This window comes from Thamnophis sirtalis, unplaced genomic scaffold (assembly GCF_051295495.1).
Source record: "Thamnophis sirtalis isolate CommonGarterSnake01/CBP01778 unplaced genomic scaffold, rThaSir2_p1.2 scaffold_11, whole genome shotgun sequence".
Lineage (NCBI taxonomy): Eukaryota > Metazoa > Chordata > Lepidosauria > Squamata > Natricidae > Thamnophis > Thamnophis sirtalis.
The window spans coordinates 48,656,303-48,677,943 of record NW_028261391.1 but is presented as its reverse complement, the minus strand read 5'-3'; the positions used below and the strand labels follow the sequence as shown (position 1 = coordinate 48,677,943).

The window sequence follows — 21,641 nt, the reverse complement described above, 5'->3', positions numbered from 1 at the left end:
ATAGTGAGGAAGTTCTCTGTTGCTGACACTCACATGGAATCGAACAAAAGGAAACTGATCTTACCATTCTCACTAAACAGTCATAAGCATATTTTATTGAATTAGGGCATATTAGAAAGCATAGTGTAATTATGCCTGTTTCAATGTCATCCACTAGTCTGTTCAGAAAACAGGCTTCTATTTTTTAGTGAAATCTGTACTTGATTAATGGAGGTAATCAAGTTAAATAATCTATGCAATCTGTAAATTACCACACTTAATTGCTCTATAACTTAAAATATTAAGGGAGATAAAATAAAACAGAAGAGATAGTCTTCTGACTGACTGATGTAAAGAAACAGTTATTTTGTTTTATTTTGTTTGGAAATCCCTCAAACCAGACTCCTTCCATTTTTATTTTTTCTCATATACTTCGAAACAATCTGCTCAAAGATCCCTCAAGTGACATAAAGTCAACAGTGGCCTTTTCTGCTTTTTGGCTGTTATTACCCATAATCCCATTACAAAAAGCTTACATCTTTTGCTGTAGAAAAAGGAAGTATAGCTTTTCCAACTTGAGATTTTATTTGTTACCAATGGGGAGGGGGGTACTCTTCAGTTCTTTTGTCTGCTAAATATTTGCATACTTCACAGTTTTTAATCTAATGCCTCTTGTAATTTTTTGCATTGTGATTTTAATAGATAGATGAACAGACAGACCGACAGACAGATATACACATACACACATATTACACAGACAATGCATAGTTTAAATAGCTCATATTTTATTAATACTTTCTATAGGTGAACCAAGGAAGGAATCTCAAAATGTGATCCTACTTTCTATGGCACTTCATAAGGATGGACTGTATGCAGCTGGAACTGTAAGGCACTGTTCTATCGAGTCCTATAATGTTTCACTGCTAATAAATTACATTAAACTCAGCTATCAACATTTCAGAATGAAATGTTTTTCATAACCCATCCCATAATCCTAGAAATAAAGAAATCAATAAAGAGAAACAACAGTGTTGTAAACATTAAGAACTAGGAAGGTTTTTTCCTTCTAATTGCCAATTAGGTACTGCTCAAGATACTAGAAAATCATATTTATGATTTCAGGGTAATATTCTTTGTACCACAAAAAATATATTATATATTCCCATGGCCTTTTAATATATAATGTGATACAGGAAATGTTCAGGAAAATATTTTTGAGAACACAAATGTTGAGTTAGTAACCGATGGATTCTGTGGACTATCTAACCATGCAAATTGATTAAATATGCATTTTCAGTACATATGTATCTATCACCCCCTTCTGCAAGTTTTATGAACAATAAATATGCAGAGATGTACAGAAGATCTATTACTATTCCAATATTTACCTAGTTTCTGCTATAGTAGTAATAGTAATTAAAATTTTTATAAATGTTTTTGGGAACAGATTTCTTCACATGTATTATTTATATTATACCATGTCTGCAAAATAGTTATTATCACCAATAAGAGGCAGAGACTAAGAACGTTAAAAACTTGCTAAGTTCTTAAAGGAGATCCTATTGAAGGAACCAGATTTATATCTCAGTTGCCAAATGATAGAAGTTGGAAAAGCAGAAACCAGCTTTTCCCAGCCTTGAAATAATCTCTTGTCCAGTTTCAAGTTTACATCAAGTGCTGCACCAAGTATTTGTTAATTTGGAAAGAGAGGAGGAAAAAAAACTCACTTCTCAAAAGTCTTTGAACTTTGGCCATCAATCAACTTTATGTATATTTTTCTCTCCTTGTCTGTACAGAAGATTTTATTTTAGTCAAACCACATTTGAGACTTTTCTGGCAGGTTAAACCAGGTAATCGAGAGAAGTGTCAGAAGAATTACTGCTGAGCCCATGATTGAAGCTTTAGACTTACTTGATCACCATTTCACACTAGGTTGTAGGCATTATTCACACATTGCAACAGGCATTTTCTGCACATCAACTTGTTAACTTGGCTTCATTGCTTTTTAGGAACTAGGAACTCTTAGAAGTTTGCAATGAAAAAATAAATTATCAGGATACTGAATTTTAGATGCTGGTCACCTAAAAACCTTATTAAAAAAGTTTTATGTAAAAAGTAACCAAATGTAGACAAGCTTATCATATATTTTAATTCTGAAGAGCATTCTAATAAGTATGAAAGTTCCATGAATGAGATAAATTGTGGTGTGATAAATTGTGATTTAATAAGCCATTAAAATAGAAAATGGGGTTATTTTTACAAGGGTTATATTCAGTTTCTAGATGTTAAAATGAGAGACAAATGAAAAATAAGTAATATCATTGTTTCCCCAAAATGTGACATAGAAGCTTATTAAACCAAAGAAATTAGTTATGTGTACTTATAATTGTAATATGATATGGATATCCATATATCAAATGGATATCTAAATATATACTGTATATATTTGGATATCTAATGAATTATTTTTTTTACAAAATAGGCATAGGGAGAAATAAATTGTACTGAATTTATAATTGTTCTGGAAAGCAAATATCAATTACTGCTTTAAGAGATGTTTCCTGTATAAATTACCCCTAAATTAATGTTCACCTATATGCATTTTCTAATCTTGGGTGTTGGAAGGAACAATTTAAATAAGAAAAATGAAGGAAGACTTTAAATCTCATAACCTTTTGCACAATTATAACCTAATTTCACATGCTTCTTTTCATCCACCCACTTTTGAAAGTAAAAGAGAGCTGAGAGATTCACTTTCCAATGTCAATATAGTTAGGTTTCAAATATTCTCTGATATTCATACAAAATAATTTTCAAATAACACAATGCTGTACCTAGAGTTTTTGGGGGGCGGAAGGGGTTGGAAAAGTTGGTATGAATTGTGCATTTTACGGTGTCTGTATGTTTTTTCCCCTAGGACGGTTTTGTTCGCCTTTACAAAATCAAGGGCACAAGCTTTCAAGCAGAAGATTGCTTTGAAATTGAAGAGCCAATAACAACTCTTTTCTTCTCCCCTGATTACAATTACCTGCTAGTAGAAACAGAAAAGGTACTTGTGCCAGGCAAACATCTTATTATATGAGATACCCAGATAAATATGTATTTATTAGCATTTTTTCCATATAACAAAATCAAGCCTAATATGATTTAATGTGGTGATTCTTTCAGTGAATACAAATGAATACTATCAAATGAGGGATTGATCTCTTCAGATCAGAAGCAAATAACCTGAGATCAGGCTAATTTGTTACCAGTTGGATGAAGTTTTAGTAAAATTAAGGACTGAAAAAATAACAGTTTTAATTGAATTATTTCACTCAACATTATTGTTGTACCATTTATTTTCTTATGTTATTATCTTGTAGTTAAAGGGTTTTTGTCTGTTTCAGATTAAACATTGCACAAGTAGTCATTCTATGTGAAACAATTATCAACACTTAAAAGTTAAAAACCCTTCCAAATTTCCCAGTGAAACAATTGCTTGGACATTCTATTTCTGACATCCACTCAGGATTAGACTGGATGGATTTGTACTTTTTAATATTTTTAGACCATTCTGTTATATAGATATCTTCAGATTAGTTTTAACATAAAACTGATATATAAAGGTTCACATTAGAGTAGGGTGACCAGACGTCCCGCTTTTGGCGGGACAGGAACGATTTTTCATCATTTTTCCCACATCCCGCCCGCTTCTCAAAAACCCACGCTTTATTTCGGCGCTCGCTGGCTCTCCCGCCCATCATCAGCTGCCGCTAGCTCGCTCATTCCTTTCCCCCATCTATTCTATTCTACACTAAAAATCTAAGCCAGCCCAGTCTGCCACTCACTGATTGGCCTGGACTCCAGCCAATCAGTGAGCTGGCTGGGATGGAAAACTTTAAGCACGCGGCATCCTAGCCAGCTCACTGATTGGCTGGAGTCCGCTTAAGCACGCCGCACGAGTCTCCATTTCATTTCGCCTTCGCTGTTTGCTTTTGCTGCTTCACTGGTGAGTAACCGGTGGGAATTGGGAGGCTTTGCCGCTTAGAGTGGGTGGCGGCAGCCTTTAGCAAGGGAAGGCCTTCCCTAGGGAGTCTGGATTTCCCTCCCCCGCCTCCTCCACTAGCCTTTGTCCCTCCACAGGGCGGCTGGGGGGAGGAGACGGCCCTCCTCTCCTTCTCCCCCTTTGCGGAGTTGGGCGGGCGGGCCGTCTCCTCCCCCCAGCCACCCTACTGTGGAGGGACAAAGGCTAGTGGAGGAGGCGAGGTGAGGCGGGGCGGGGGGGAAAGCCAGCCCGCGGCGGCTACTGCCAGCCCGCAGCCTCCCTACCCTGAGAGAGAAACCTGGGAGAAGATGCGGGGGGAATTCGCATGGGGCGGGCTGCAAGAGGGAGGGAGGGAGTCTGGGGCAGGCGGATGGCAGTGGGATCGCTGCCCGGGAGCTGCCAGAAGCCTTCCCCCCCTTTCCTTCCCTTGGCTGCGAAAAGGATGAGTGGGGGGCGGAGCCGCGGAGGGTCTGGACCGAGACGGGGAGACAGATAAGGCAGAGCTCCGAGCGAGTCATGAGTTTCCTTCTTTGGAAAATCTCTGAAAACGGAGTGCTAGCTGGGGGAGCCGCCGCAGCAGCAGGAGCCCTTCAAGGGAGCCCCTGAGCTGCGAGGGGAGGGAAAGATGCCCCGACTTGGGAGCTGTGTAGTTTGAAAGAAGCAGCAGCTGCGCGTTTCCAAAAAGCTGTCCCGAAGCCGGCGTGTGGACTGAGGAGCGTCGGGCGCGTGTAGGATTTGCTGGAGAGGAGGACTTGGTGCTGGGTAGGCTCGGAAGGGCTGTAGAGAGCTTTGCGGGGCAGGGGAAGGGAGCGACGGGAGGATGCACCAAAGGTACCGTGGAGGGGCGGCCTTCGTGGTGTAGGTTAGCTCAGGATCGGTCCCCAGCCCCACCACTTTTAGGGGCTGGAGGAGCGGGCAGTGATGGGGATGAAGTTGAAGAGTGCTGGCGGAGAGCCTGAGGAAGGGGTTACTTGGGGGGGGCTTAAAAGGAGACGGCCGGGTGGGAAGAGGGCGAGCGCTTTGGAAAATCTCTGAAAACGGAGTGCTAGCTGGGGGAGCCGCCGCAGCAGCAGGAGCCCTTCAAGGGAGCCCCTGAGCTGCGAGGGGAGGGAGAGATGCCCCGACTTGGGAGCCGTGTAGTTTGAAAGAGAAGCAGCAGCTGTGCGTTTCCAAAAAGCTCTCCCGGAGCCGGCAAGGGACGTGTGCACTGAGGAGTGTCGGGCGCGTGTAGGATTTGCTGGAGAGGAGGACTTGGTGCTGGGTAGGCTTGGAAGGGCTGTAGAGAGCTTTGCGGGGCGGGGGGAGGGAGCGGCGGGGAAATACAGTCTTCGGGGTGGGGAGAAGAAGCAGTTAGTCTCTCGACGGGTCACCCAGAAACTGGGTTTGGGGCTGTGAAGTCCCGCTGTTGGGACGCAATGCATCTGTAGCAGAGGAGCGGGATCCCGAGGGAGGCTGTTGCAGAAGGGCGAAATCTGAGATTTCTTCGCTTCTGCGGCAGGATAACATTTGTTCTTTAGAGGAAGGGGGGGAGAGATCACTACAGTTGCATTTCTTTTCTTGCTGGGGATTTAGAAGTCTTATGTTCACTTTTATTCCCGGGAAAAAAAACAAACCTGAGCCTCCGCCGTTGTCCAACCCTCGCGTTTCCTGGCAAGAAATCCATCCCCCATTATGACGAGGTACGCCGGCTTTCGATTGGTTAAGGCATCCTTGGCATCCCCCGGGTGATCTCCGGGCCCCCGGCTTCCCCATCTCCTCTCCTATGGGGAGACGTGCATCATAATGTTGTAAGCTGCCCGGAGTTACCTGTGTGTGAGGTGGGCTGCCCTATGCATTTGTGTTTGTGTGCTGGAGAGAGAGTGAAAAAGAGAGGGAGAATTATATTAATTAGAAGTGGTGGTGGCGGACGTCGGCAGCGACTGTAACGACTGCTCGGGTGAGGTGCGGAGGAAGAACGGAAGGTTCCTCCCGCCCGCGACGACGGCTCCAGCCATGGACGAGCAGGCTGGCCCCAACAACAACAACGCACTGCTCTTGCCGCCACCTCCGGATGGGAAGCAACCACGCCTGTGCGGCCCCTGTGCTGCGGTGGGAAGTGAGTCTGCAAGGTGTGGTTGCTTCCCACCCGGAGATGGCGGCAAGAGCAGCGCGTTGTTGTTGTTGTTGAAGAAGACGCCGGGGCCAGCCTGCTCGTCCATGGCTGGAGCCGTCGTCGCGGGCGGGAGGGACCTTCCGTTCTTCCTCCGCACCTCGCCCGCGCAGTCGTTACAGTCGCTGCTGACGTCCGCCACCGCCACTTCCCTCGTCCGTCTCGATTGCTGGAAGCAGTAACAAACGGCGCGTCTGCTCCGCTGTCAGTGCCTTGACAGCCACCCCAGCCGGCGGCTACCGGGCCTCACTGGAGTCAATTGCAAAACCGCGTTCAGCGCTTTGAGGACCTGAGGCATCTTGGGAAATGCAGTTCCCTATCGGAAAGAATGGAGTAGCTGCGAATTTGTAACAACAGAAGATAATAACTTGGTGCTTTGCAGGTTACGAAAATCTCAAGTTTGATTTGCACACTGTTTTTTAAAAGTTAGATAAAGAAATTATGCTGTGAAAGCGACTAGAAAGCCTCCCCTTCCTGTGTGCGAGAAAGGGAAGGAGAGGAAGGAAGGAGGGAGGGGGAAGGAAAAGAAGAAGGGAGGGTGGAGAAGATGGAAGGAGAAAAGATGGATGGAAGGAGAAAGAATGGGAGGAGAAGGAGGAAGATTGAAGAAAAAAAGAAAAAAGAAGGGAGGGAGAAAAGAGGGAAGGAGGTAGGAAGAAAAGGGGAAGAGAGGGAAAGAGCAGAAAGACAAAGAGGATGAAGTTGATAGGCAAGAGGAAAGAGGAAGGAAGGAAAAAAGAAAAAGGGAGGGAGAGAGGAAAGAAGAAAAGATGGAACTAGAAAGGAAAGAAGGGAGGGAGGGAGGAAAGGGGAAGACAGGGAAAGAGCAGAAAGACAGAGAAGGTGAAGGTAGATAGGCAGAAGGAAGGAAGAAGGAAGAAATAGGAAAGGAGGGAAGGAGGAAGGAACAGAAGCGAAGAGGAAGAGAGAAATGGAAAGAGCAGAAAGACAGAGAAGGTAGATAGGCATAAGAAATGAAGCTGAAAGAATGGAAGGAGGAAGGAAGAGAAAAGGAGGAAGGGAGTGAGTGAGGAAAGAAGAGAGGATGGAAGGAGAAAGGAAGGAAGAGAGGGAAAGAGCAGAAGACAGATAAGGTGAAGGTAGATAAGCAAGAGGAATGAAGGAAGAAGTGAGGAGTCTCGAGGAGGGGGAAAACATTTAGTGACCAAAGTTACAATGGCATTGAAAAAAGTGACTGATGACCATTTTTCACACTTAGCGACCGTTGCGACCATTTTTCACACTTAGCGACCGTTGCAGCATCCTCATGGTCACGTGATCAAAATTTTGTTTGGCAATAGATTCGTATTTATGCTGGTTTCAGTGTCCTGGGGTGACCTTTTGACAAAAAAAAATTTTTTAATCAAGCCCCCCCCCCCCCCCCCCCGGTCAAAGGCGTCCCTCTTTTCCAATCTGAAAATCTGGTCACCTTACATTAGAGTGTAGATTTTCCTGGTTACTGTAGTGAGATGATTCACATTTGTACGATGCTGAAAAAATCAAGCTCAGAATCGGTTTGTCTCATAAGATATATTTTGATCATTTTGGATCCATTTTGGAAGCATTTTAAGCAATAGAATAAATATTTTTTTCATTCTATTGGATTTTAATGCAAAACATTAAAATTACTAAAAAAAAAATTGGGTGGAGATAGTATTGAAGTAATTGATTCCACTACTAATAACCATTTTTCACATAATAAGCCATTCAGGTAAAGTTTCTAAAGACGTTCTCAAGAACTTAGTATTGCATACTTTTGCCAAAAGGAAATAGTGACAGTTTTGAGACTGGTATACAGTATATAAGAAAGTTAGTATAATATGATGTATGCCTTCACCCTGAGTTCAGTCACAAGTGGTGAAATAAGATGTATATTTTCCTAAAATAATTAAGAATATGTATAAATGCTTTCTCTGATCTTTCCATCGTGGATCATTTCTAATTAATAGGGATCACTTTATATCTTTAATCCAAATTCAAATGAAGATGTTATTACATTACTGGATGCAAGTATGAGTCAGTTCTTAGCAGCTGATTTTATTGTTCCAGGCAACAAGCACTGCGTGGTAAGAAAATTTCATTTATATTAAATGGCAGAGAAGAAAAAAATATTTTTTTCCAGAATTTTTAGTGTCATTTTGCAATATCATTCGATGAATGTTCCCACTATGGCAATTTCTAAATGAGGCTTGAAATCATATGTCTGTATTGGTTGCTTAATTTTTTATTCTTCTCATTTTCCCAAACAATTTAATCTGCTCATTTAAATAAGGCACGTTATGGTTCTAAGCAAACAGATCAGTGGCTTGTTTTTTCAGCACATATGGAGTTTGAACAGATTCAAACCAGTTTTGTTCAATTCAGCTGTTGCAGAAGGAAAATAATATCCATAATATAGTATATTAAAATAGAATAGCAAAGGAACTCCAAGCTTATAAGACCATCAGCTAGTATCAAAATAAAAGAAAAAAATCCTTTAGAAAAATCTTATCCAAAGGAAGGATAACAAACAAACATACAAAAATTCATAAACTTGCTCAAGTGCATGCAGTATGTGAGGAAACACACTCAAAGGTAGGAAAGGACAATATGACTCTTCTGAAGGAATTCTTACAACAAGTTAAAGAGTTATTTTTTGCCCTTTTTCAGACATTTTATATTTATTAAGTAAAAAAAAAACCAGTTTTCTTTCATTGACATTTTTCTGTTGCTTAATTTTTAGACTGAAGCAAGGGTTAAAGTGAGAATTCTAAAGTTGGGATTTAATTAGTGATTAAGCAAAATTAAAAACAAAAAAAATGTGTGTATAAGAAAAAAGATCCAAGTAATCCCTTTTGTTCCTTTTGCCCCTTAAACCTTTAATGTGGCTGAAAAGTTTGGCCTTACTTACCAGAGGAGAAAATGGATGAAAGATATCAGCATAATGCAGTAATTGAGGTCAGCTTGGTGGATTTTTCTTAATGGGTGTACTGTGAGGAAATGTAAAGTACACTTATTGATGGATATTGTGAGGGCTTTCACCACACTTACTAGTGAAATAATTTTGTATAATGTAAATAAAACAGATTAAGTGGCCAACACAAGTACCAAATCACCTACTGACTTAATATTAAATGCTAGGATATAAAATAATTTGCTTCTATACTGTATATTATATTTAAGACTTTGTATATCTGTTCCATCCTTTCTTTAATTATTTTGATGCATTTCTTTGATTTGACCCATATGAACTAGGGATGTGGGTGTGGGAAGGGGTATTATGTTTTTATTATTTATTGTAAGCTGCCTAAAGTTACCCTGTGGTTAGATGGGCAGCCAATAAATTTTACAACTAAAAATAAAATAAATATAATGACAAGGAACTAGGAAATATGTTCAAAATAAATTAGTAAAATGTATACATAAATAATAGAAACTTTATTTTGTTTCCTAGTTTGATCACATTTTATTCCTTTTTACTATAGTCTGCAGCAAAATCAGGAGAGATACAAGTTTGGGAGCTGGATAATGGTGCTTTTATCAGCACACTGTGTTTACATACAGTGGTACGTACCAATATAATTTGAGTTTTAATGTATTGGATCTGACTTACTATCCTATATTAATACTGCCATCAATACAATTAACCAAATGGAGAGTTAAGGTAAACATATATTAAAATACCCCAAATATTATTTTCCTTTTTTAAATCTATGAAATGATTTTTAAAAATATCTTATTCCTACATAAAACAATTACATTGTTTAATTGTTCACATTAATAAATATCAAATTGTTTTGAATTATTTCTGCTGAGAATCTAAACTATGTATAGATTATTATTTCATATGAAATGTTTTTTATTGCATCATCAAAACAGATTGGGTTTGATTTGGTTTGGTAACAGATTTTCTCTATATAGGCCTGGACATTTTATGGTCTGCAGGCCATATCCGGCCCTTTGGCTGTCCCTGTGGTGGTGGCAATAGGGGACAAGACAATAGCATCAGCAGGGGGGTAGCAGCCTTCCACAATAGTCCCAGTTTCTCATATAGCCCCATGGGAAAATTAATTGCCCACTTCTGCTCTAAATTGAGGCTGGCCTAATAAAATTCCATGAAAGAAAAAATAAAGTATCTTTTCTCAAATGACCTACATGAAAAAAAATTCATTATCATTTGTTTATTTCCAAGGTTACTGCGATGGCTTGTAGCCTCTCCTCTCACAGTGCTGCAGTAGGAACTCCAACAGGCCGTGTCTTTTTTGTAGATCTTACAAATGTTGAAACTCCTAGAGTAATTCACCGAATTCTCCTTTCTGAGAACATGACTGTGCAGTTTTTGCGGTAAGTATGTAAAATTGGCACAGCAAAGAAGGTGGTCTGATCCAGACTACTTGCAAGATTCTCAGAATTTTCAGACATGTGGTACCTTTAACATTTTGAATGTGTGTTGTGTTGCATCATGGTAAAATGTTACTAATGCAATATAGATGACATCTATTTACAATATGGCCAGTTATCACTCACCCATCTTACAAGAAAGAAGCGATTGAAAGTTCAGAAATATATAATTTACCTGAGGATATGATTACAAAACTGAGGTGGGGTTCCAGATAACTGCATTTACAAAGTTGGGTGGATTGGGAAAAACATATTGGCTTCCCTCTCCCCTTTTTAATCACCCCCATCAGTTTTCTTGCTCTGATTCATTCGGTCTTATTCATTCTAATTCTGCTCTCACTTTCTGATTTGCCCCTTTCCTGATGTCCTTACGGTTCTTTTTATTCTCCTTCATTCCCTTTTCCAGATGCTATAGATTATTTTAGGTTACAACTGCAATAAGGACTAGGATTAAGTACTGCTAACCGAAACAATCATAAAGTACAATGTCACATCACCTCATTGCTTACTGATGGAAATCCTAACATCCTCAGTTGCTGTTGTAACTGCCCCAGGATCAGGAGGGTCATTAAGCAGGAAGTGGGTGAATGTGGGAGTGCATAGGGGTGATGGATCATAGGGACCATAGGTTAATGGCTATCACAAGTAGGTGCTAAAGAGTGCGAGCAGGCCAATGGCAGCTATGTGGATACCTGGATGGCTGTATGGAGCCCAGAAAGGCTGGTGGTACAATGGCTAGGCTGGCAGGAACCACATGTGAATCAGTGTTTGCAGGTAGGCATGTACTATGGAGTACAGGTGGGCAGAGGGATGCTACAGAGTAAGAGATCACTGAGATCTCATACTCCTTGGGTAAAAAAATAGGAGCAACTTAATCTAATAATTTGCAATCTTGCCTGCTGGCTTCCTCATTGACCTTGCTTGTGGAAATCCAGAAGGGAAGGTTCAAGTGGCAATCACATAACCATGAAATGCTGCAGCCATTAAAAGTGAGAGCTACTGTAATTGCCTAACACTGAAATCACAATCACATGACCACAGAAGTATTGTGATGGGTGGAACACCCACTTGGTGCAAAGTTTGCCTCCCAGTTGATAGCAGGGTAGTTAAATTCTCCCATTAGAACCTATTAGACCTATCTATTAGAACCACAATTTCTAACATGGCCTATTGCAGTACCTGAAAGGCATCGTGTTGGAGTATGCTGGTGCATGTGCTTACTAGTGCTAAATTGACCCCCCCCCTAAAGTTTGTTCTTGGCCAAGTTCAAAATATATATACTGTAATTCCTTTGAAATAACAGGGATCCCATTATCCTGGTTGCTGATCAAGTGCTATCATCTTATTTACTCTTTTTCCCTCCTAAGGTATGAACAAACTGGCCAATTTCTCATAGCAGCTTCTACAGATGGAAATGTTTTTATTTTAAATGCTCTCCCATCAACATTGTTTAAAGTACTGGGATATATAGGTAATATACAGAAATTTATGGATGTCTTATTTCTTCTATGTATGTGGACAATATTTTTTCCTAGAACAAATGTTAGATGTCAAAACCCAAATATTTTATTTCAGAATGATCAGTTTTCTTAAATCAGTGAGAATATTGTGTGATCTTAATAATATATTTCTTTTTATAATCATCTATTGAGTCTGTAGGTTTTTGGTAAAATCCTAAACATATGCTTTAAAAAAAGTGGAGAAACATCTGTATTATAATATGAATAGGTGTAATAGCATGAATAGGTGCAACAAAGAATATCCACTGTAAGCAAGAAAGTAGATTGTTATAAATGAGAAACATTTTAAAAGGATAAGCATATAATTTGATTGTTTTTGATCAATATAGCAAGAAGAGGATTAGTGTTTGTATTTACATTCATTAGACAGGAAAGGATAACAAGAGAGTAAGCATATATACAGGAAGAGGGGGGGGGCAAGAAAAAAATGAATCAAGCTCAGGACAATGCAAACTAACATTACTCAGTGAAGGTCATAAATGTGGCCATGGGTCACAAAGTTACTTTTTCATTACTTTTTCATACCACTGTAATTGTGAATTATAGTTGCCTAACATACTCACTACTTGTATATTTATATAAACAATTTCTAAAAATTTCAGTATAACGCTTAGTAAAAGGGGATGCAGTGACTCAAGATTACAAAATATCTGTAATATATTTCATATTACAGTTACTATCCTGGCAACTTATCAAAAGCTGGCAGGAGGGTAGTCTTTATGGGTAATATAGGCTGGGATGACGTTTCCCATGTTATCTTGCCATCAAGATGGAATGCTGAAAAGTCAAAATTGTGAAGCTACACTGATAGTATTCAAGAACTACAGGCTAGATTGGTAGCCCATGTGTTATAAGGCATATTATGTGTATTATTTTCTTAGAAATCAATACATTTTGGGTCTATTCATTGGCTAGATAGGATACTAAATAAGTCTTGTATTCTAGTGCTCAATGATAAAGTAAGACAGGATATTAAAAATATATCTAATTTGTCTTTCCAAGGACTTCTAAACTATTTTAGCCCCCCCCCCAAAAAGTGATAATCTATTTTGATGTTACATGTGGTTTGAATGTTGTCTTCTTTTCACTGTAGTGTTGTCTGGTGAGATTGTGGACATAACTTTACAGTATAATGAAGAAAATGAATTAACTGAAGTGATTGCACTTCTTTCTCCAACGGAGTTCAAAAGGGGAAGAGTGGAGATATTTACACTTCCTCTAAATATTATTTCAGGTAAGAATCAATCTAGTGCTGAGTTCTGTTATTTCAAAGTGCAGTCACCATTTGAAAATAATATATGCTGACTTCAAAGTGTGAATAGATCCTTATGTTCTTAACATGTTTATAATGTCATTGTTCTATTTTTTTTAAATGCTAACAATGTTAATGTTAAGTTTTTATATGTTGTTTTATTGATCAATTATATTATATTGTATACCAGCCCCTCTTTGAGAGAGACGGCTGGTTTAAAAGTATGAAATATAAACAAACAAAGAAGCTATCATATACAAAATATTTTCAGAGGTTCAAAACCACTTTTTGAAGACAGGCCAAAAGGCCACAGAGCTGGGACTTCCTGATGAAGGGAAGGAAAAGCAGCCAAGGAGGAGAGGGAAAATCTTTTCCAAGCAAGGAGAAAGAAGGAAAGAGAAAGTAAACAAGAAAAAGACTGTTGTTCTGCTCAGCAAAGAAGAAAAGAGAAGCAGGATTTTGGCAGCTCTTAGTGGGGCGAGTTTTTTAGAGCGACTGATTGATTTAGCCTTCAAGTTAGTATCGATTCCAAGTAATAGTCCCCACAATTTTCTTGGAAGGATTTTCAGAAATGGTTTCCCATTATCTACTTCCTAGTGCCTGACCTAGATTCATGCCTAATATGTGATCAGAACTCATGTTCCTCCAGTTTCTATCTTGATGCGTTAATCATTATACCAAACACTGTTTTTCTAGATTATCACCCTACTGATAATGATTTGAAATATGTATCAGCCCAATAATAATATTGATAAAATATTAATATTCTGGTAATAAAAAGCACTATTAACTTCATGTCAAGGTGAAATAGCTCTGTTTTGCAGCTGTGATTTGCAAGTCACTTTGTCAGATTTTTTTAAAATTAATAAGTGTGTGTTTAATATTGGAATACTCTTCATATGTACCTATGTATGAAATGGTTTAAGTGTTGTGCTCAAATTATGTTATGCCCCAAACTAATGAAAGAGTCTTGTGAAAATTTGACTTTGAAACCCTCAACATATACTTGTGGAATTTTTTTTTTATATTGTTGCATTCAAAAGGCCAATTACAAAAGTTAAATACAAATAATCCGAGATAATTACATACACATTTTGGGAGACCCAATTACATCTGGTATTTTTTTTTCTTAACAAATATTCTCTAAGAGAAAAAATATTACACAAAGTTATTTCTCCTTTTTATCTTTTTTAAATCTGCAGACAATGAAATGTGTATTACAGAAAGAGGGCTGTTGAAAGACAGTATTATTCAGAAGCATATGTATGAATTAGAGTTCCCACTACTTTCTCTGGTCAAGCGGAAGGATGAAACAGTACTTGCCTGTACTAGCCCCTCTTCCTACATCTGTAAATATCATCTTATTGAAAAAGTATGTCTTCCTTTTACAAGTAGACTTTAATTATAGGTCAAACTAAACAAAATGTATGCAAATGTATGCAATTCCTTTAAACACTTTTCTTGGAAATTGCACTTCTGGATTTTACAGTCCAAACTAGAATTGTAGAACAAATGGGAGAAAGTTTAAATCTATCTTCTGCTCCAATTTCCCAATAAAAATTATTTCCCCACTCTACCTACAACAGATATTTCCTGTTAGGTTGTAAAATAGCATATTAAAGGAAAGTGGTTTTTGGGGAGCAATTATTCAACATCTCTTGATCCCGGACATGCCTATCCATAAGTTGAGATGCTTTGATTGAACACAAAAATTCAGAGAGATTAAAAATGATAACACACTTAATATGTCATCTAACTTGGCCCCTGGCCTGTTATTTTTTTAAAAGAATTAAATTTATTCAATACACTCTATTTATTCACAATATTATTAAACACTCATTTTCCTCTAGATTGGATTTTTGGATCTTAAAATGCTCCTATATAAATTAGCCTTTAGTTTCATTTTCCCAACTTTGTCCTTTAAAAATGGAGAGATTCTGGGAATGTTCATTTGTGCAGCTGAAAAGTGCAGTGAGAAACTGCTATGCTTATAGAGGGCATTTAAGGAGAAATGAATAAAAAGGCAGCTCATCAGACCAGGATTACTGCCACTGCTTTATGTAGCTCTGAGCTGTATATGAAATAAAAGACTGAATAAGTACTGGTAGATAATAAAAACTGAGAGAAGTATCAAATGGGGTAAAGTTGAACAAGAATTGAACTAGTATCAGGGCAGAAAAGCTGGGATTATGAGGAAATAAAGAATATTTCTGTGGATGGAATTTCAAGGGAGATGTGAAAGAAGAAAGAGGAGAAACTTCCTAACAGTGAGGACAATTAACCAGTGGGACAGCTTGCCTTCAGAAATCCATCATTCCATCACTGGAGGTTTTTAAGAAGAGTCTAGACACATATCTGAAACAGTTTAGTTTCTCCTGCTTGAGCTGGGGGCTGGACTCGAAGACCTCCAAGGTCCCTTCCAACTCAATTTTATTCTAGGTTTATTGAAAGGATGTTTGGTTATATTGTATTAGTTTTCTTAATTTGACTGGAGCTACCTTCCATATTCCTATGACCACATCAGTTACTGTATATGGCATTGCTTTATAGCAGGTGGCTTTACAGCAGATGACATCAAAAGACCAACCAATCATGTCAGAGAAGAAGATACCAAGCAAACAGTTTGGACAAGCATTCCTGTGTTTGTCGCCTCATGACAAATGGCTAGCTTCAGCTGCAGAGAGTGGGCTATTGTTTATTCATAATGCCTCAACTCTGGTAATTGTCACAACTTAGTTTTCATTTAATCTGTGTTCCTTTGAGTCATCAAATGAATTTCTTTGGTGTTTAAGGTACATATTTACAAACAATATTAAGTAAATGCACTCTGATGATTTCATTTTACCCGTTCTACTGTGACTGAAACATGCAATTGAACTACTGAAAAAATTGGAAGTTAGAAGGAATGAGTGATCTTTTTTATAGATGTCTCGGTTTGCATCTAGAACAATCAAAGGGACTGAATGTATTATTTTTTTATATTCTGTTCTGCACAAGGTGCTTCAGCATATGATGGCTGATCATATCCATACATTCTTGAATTAAATTGACATTCTGGATGAAATGGAGTTTTAGACTTGGATTTTGCACTGAACTGCCTTGATAAATTTGTTGGATTAGTTTGGCCAAGTGAGAAACAAAAAAATATGCATCCTGTTGATTCCACTTGGCAGTTTTCAATTCATCAAGCATGCTGTCCTAGTTGGTCAAAGCTAGACATGGATAGAATAGTGTTTTTGCTAATTATCTAGCTTTCCATCTCCAGAAAAAGTAAAGGTGAGGAATTTCTATAGGATTTTTATGGCATTCATGTGGATTCTGCAAATTCCAATTTTATCTCCTTTGTGATTCTACATGAAACTGCTTAGTGATATCATTTTGGAAATTTAAAATGTCCATATGCTGATTCTCTCCAGTTCTATCTCTTTTTTTTTTACCAGATCAAGGTAAGTCAGAGGAAGTCCTCAGTTTGTCCTATCTATATTAACAGACTGGATGAGAGCCAATAAATTAAAACTTAATACAGACAAGGAAGGTTTGCTGTTAGTAGACAAGATGGATAGTAGATGATGGGTGCTGCTCAATCTATTCCAGATGGTGCTATATTCTTCCCAAAAGACTAGTTCATAGTTTGATGTTGCTTTGGAGCCACTTCTGACATTACAGGCTCTAATGGCATCAGTGATACAAAGCACTTTTTATTACTTTAGGGTGACACCAAAGATGTTATTTTTAAAATAACTTCATTACAGTAATACATGCACAGATGACTTCACTGTTAAATTATTGACATGAAGGATTGCCCCTGAATATGCTTCAGAAATTTTAATAGAAAATAATATCAAGCAGACTGACTGTAACAGGGCAATTCGAAATCATACAAATTTTCTGGTGCCAATTCAAAGTGAGGATGTTAATTTATACTTTAATGGCTTGAGAACACAGTACAGTGTCTGAACAAGTGCCTTTCCCATTTGTTTCTGAACATATCCTAAGGTCATCTTTGGAGGACTTTAACTGGCTGCCCTCTTCTACTGAGGTACAGCAAATGTCTGCCTGAGAGCTCCCCCCAAATTTTAATGTCCTCCCACCAGGTATACTTACTCCCTTTTCAGTTCCAGGCAAAGTCATTTTTACTCTCAAATGCCTTTTAATGTACTGATTCTGCTTAAGTATTTAAACCTTTTGACTATTATTTTCATTGCTTATTTTGTATATTTTATACAATGCTTGAGTGTATGGTTTTATCAGTTGTTTTAATCAGTTGTTAAAATTCCTAATTTGGGATTTTAATTAGAATCATTTCAAAGTTTCTTAATAGGAAATTGGGAAGGAAAGAAAGAAAGCTATGTTTTCTTGTTATAGAATAGGATCAAAAGATTAAGAGTTTTACACAGTTCAAAGTTCCATCTATCACCAGTTTATCTGTGTCTCTTAGTAGTGATCTTTATCTGTAAACTATGGAATTTTCTTTTTTTGAATTCGGACCATTTGATATATATTTATTAGAATTAGTACATAAATATAAATCACATATTTGAGATATACTTTACAATTACAACATTTGCCAATACCTAAAATAGGACCAATGCTACTAAAACATTTTTAGTCTTCTCACATAGTTAAACTATATGCAACCTGCAAAAGTTTTCATTACATCTTTCCAGTCTTCTCACAAATTCCTTAGCCAACAGATAAAACAGTAATTTTTTCTTAAATATCTTTCTTCAAGGATATTCTGACTTCTGAATACTGCCATTCATATAATGGACGAGGAATTAAATCATTGGCATTCTCATTGGATAGCCAAAATATACTTGTCACCGGAACCCAAGATGGAGCTCTTGTTTGTCTAAAATGGAAGTATGTACATATTGACGGATAAAAGGATGATATATTTTCACCAGCTTTTCAAAAACATGGCTATTTGCCTTTATATATTGTGATTTGCATTAGACCAACTGATAGGATTATTTATCCCCCAACCCAATTGAGAGATACTTTAATTTGATTAACTTGACAATATTTGACTAAATACTCACAATTTTCTGTAGAAATAACTACGTATGTGTTTATTCAAAATACATCAGATGTGGGATGCTGTCAAAAGGAACAAACAAAATTTGGCTGTGATGTGTCTGCTTCTGTATATATTAATATTACTAGAAGGATGGAAAAAAAAGAAAAAGCAGTATAGTATAGTACCAGTATATACTAGAACATTTAAGGGAAAAATGACCATTTCTACTCTTGTTTTGCATCTGCTCTGCAAAGTAGGGCTGTAATTCTACAATTACTGACCAAACTGTGGAAATGTTTTATGAATAAAGCAGAAAAGAGGTATATTTGTATTTAAGGTAAGTCGTCTGTCCTGAGAATAAGATATTCTAGGTTGCCCAAATTTCTTGTGAAAGTATATAGATACAGGTTGAAGTTCTTCAGGCAAGAAAGGAAATTTAAATCACTTTTATGATACTTAAAGTATATTCAGTGCTTGCTGAAATCTGCAAGCATTAAATATTACAATAAAAATCTGTAAACCTATTGAACATTGGAAAATTTGCCAAACTGGGGAATCGGGTATATTCTTGTCTCCCACTAATAAATGCTTTCTTTTAAAAACAAAAAAGCTTCTTCTTTGTGAAGATAAATAAAGTATGGATTTGAAGTTCTTCTTAAGGATTCATAAGATTATTTTATAAATCATATTTGACCCATCTATTACGGATTGCTTAACAATCTTACCCACATTTTTTTCTTTGACTTTTTTTTCTTTAATTCTTCTAGGAAGCTTGGGGAACGCAAAATGAAGGATGCAGTTGACTTTGGGACACAACTTCTAGTCAAACTTAACCACTCTATTTTCAGTGAAAACTCATTTATAAAAACTATGGAAGAATGGGCAATAACATCAAAACCCACATATAGCATATCATTTGAGACTAGTTCTCCACAGGTCTTATACTATTTAAATATATAGCAAATGTAAACAATAGAATAAATATTGAGAAGATAAAAATGGAATTAATTATTTGCTGTAAAATCTTTGTGATTGAATCTTATTTTTCTTTTTCATTTCATTAGTAATATAACTAGCTATGTAGACCTATGATGTGTGGTCATTCACAGGGAATCATAACTATCAAGATGCCTGTCCTTACACCCTTGAATCAATGGCATACTTAATTCTGTAATAATTGATCAGTAAAGTAATTCATTTAGATTAATTTAATTTGTGCTTTCCACCCTGAAATTAAATATATAGCAAAAACTTAAGAAACTGATACTAAACATAGTTGAAATATAGATTATATATCTATCTAAAACACAATACAATATGTTATTTAACTATATTGTAAATGAGCTCTTTTCATTCAAGTTACATGGAAAAGCAAGCATAGAAGTGACTGATGAAGATGAATACTATTTACTTACACAAGCAAAATCCGAGGAGACTTCATGGTTAGATCAGAAAGCAGAGAAGGTACGTTTGTAGTATAGTAAAATCTGAAGTATTATAGTAAGATGTAAAATGGACAGGTAGCGGTTTGTCTCTTTCTTTGTTTATTGTGGTTTTATTAAAATTGATAACTCATTGCCCTATGAAATTGACTATGAATAAAACCAAGCAACATAGGACACATGCTTACTTCTACATAAGCAATACATTCATTTACTACAGGATGCCATGATTGATTTAGCCATGGTATGTTGAAAAAGAATTAAGAAAAAGCAGAGTGTAGGAATATTTTATTTTCCCCAATCTAGTCCCTTCCCTTGTAGTCTTCTACTTATAACCACAGTTGAGCCCAAAATTTCTGTAGTTAAGCAAGACAGTGATTAGGTGAGTTTTGCCCTATTTTACCTTTCTTGCCAAAAAGGTGCTTTTTCAAGAGAGAACTGGACTTTCTTGTTTTTCTTTGAAGATGTTCCTCATTCAAGAAGCTTCTTCAGCTTTGACTGGATGGTGAGGAATGAAAGGATCTAGTCAAGAGCTAAAGAAGCTTCATGGATGAGAAGCGAAACATCTTCAAAGAAAAATCAGAAAGTTCAGTTGCCTCTTGAAAAAGTACCTTTGGGACAACCCATGACCTGGATGACTGAGAATCTCCATAGACATTTTCTTGCCATAGTTGTTAAATCACTGCAGTTGTTAAGTTATAAGACAGTTGTTAAGTGAATCTGTTTTCCCCATTGACTTTGCTTGTCAGAAGATTGCAAAAGGTGATCACATGACCCTGGGACACTGCAATCATCATAAGTTTTCCAAGCATCTAAAATTTAACCACATGATCATGGGGATGCTGCAATGGTTGTAAGTATGAAAAATGGTGATAAGTCCCATTTTTCAATGCTGTTGTAACTTTGGTCACTAAATGAATTATTGTAAATTGAGATCTACTTGTACTGAGATATAGGCATTTTAGAAGGACTAGGAAAAGGAAGCAGTCAGTGGTTCCTAGTTCATTGCTAATTCCTTCTCTACAAATACATAGTTTCTTGGATGAGGTACTAGATGTGTAAACTAGGTCTTTGTCTGAGTAAGTAGTCCAGTTGTTCCTTAGAATTTTTGCAGTCCAAACTAGAAATAGCACATAATTCTACATGAAATATGGAAGTTTATTTAAAGCTTGAACTTTTATAGATTAATGGATTAGAAGTGACTTGATCCGCTATTTTTCTCAGGTTTTGTACTATTTAATCTTAATATGGGAAAAAGAGCTAGTAGGGCAGTGATGGCGAACCTATGACACGCGTGTCAGTGCTGACACGCGTAGCCATTTGGGGTGACACGCACAGGATTTCATGCGATTCATCCTCGGCTCCTGCACGGCCGCCGAGGATGAAAGAATCTGTGCTGGAGGAATGGGGGGGGGGACGTGTGATCTCCCCTGCCCACACTCACTTACTGTATCGCCGCCGCCTCTTTCTGAGCGCAGGGGCTGCTGGTAAGGCGTGCGTGCCGTGCGCACACACGTCATCAGCGCGGCGAGGGAGGACCCGCAGGAGAGGAGCCCGGGAACAGTGCGCGCCTCTCTCCAGTCAGGCCGGCACAGAGAGTCTTATGTTTTTGTCGAAGTGACACACAACGCGAGTTATGCTCGATTTTTTGCCGATTTTTGACACACCACGCCAAAAAGGTTGCCCATCACTGTAGTAGGGGATAGTGGTTGGTTGTTGTTGTTTTTTTGACTTTACAAAATATAGATTTTTGGATGAGAAGTGAAATGTCCTCAAAGAAAAAAAAACAAGAAAGTCCAGTTGCCTCCTAAAAAAGCATCTTTGGGACAACCATGATGACTGAGAATCTCTACGGACTTTTACAAAATGTAG

At 37.8% G+C, this 21,641-nt stretch overlaps 1 protein-coding gene across 8 annotated transcripts in view; it reads left to right on the top strand.

Moving 5' to 3' along the window:
• Nucleotides 1–21,641, top strand: part of CFAP43 (cilia and flagella associated protein 43) — a 63,900-nt gene that overhangs the window by 18,080 nt on the left and 24,179 nt on the right. For 6 of the 8 annotated variants that reach the window (XM_087725796.1, XM_087725798.1, XM_087725794.1 and 3 more), the window contains 12 exons: nt 784–863; nt 2,897–3,028; nt 8,105–8,221; nt 9,620–9,700; nt 10,327–10,478; nt 11,903–12,006; nt 13,149–13,289; nt 14,510–14,679; nt 15,858–16,025; nt 18,040–18,170; nt 19,095–19,263; nt 19,687–19,791. In XM_087725796.1, the coding sequence (XP_087581922.1) occupies nt 784–863; nt 2,897–3,028; nt 8,105–8,221; nt 9,620–9,700; nt 10,327–10,478; nt 11,903–12,006; nt 13,149–13,289; nt 14,510–14,679; nt 15,858–16,025; nt 18,040–18,170; nt 19,095–19,263; nt 19,687–19,791 (1,550 nt within the window). The remainder of the gene's footprint in view (nt 1–783; nt 864–2,896; nt 3,029–8,104; nt 8,222–9,619; nt 9,701–10,326; nt 10,479–11,902; nt 12,007–13,148; nt 13,290–14,509; nt 14,680–15,857; nt 16,026–18,039; nt 18,171–19,094; nt 19,264–19,686; nt 19,792–21,641) is intronic. The other 2 variants (XM_087725795.1, XM_087725797.1) reach the window with 2 other exon arrangements.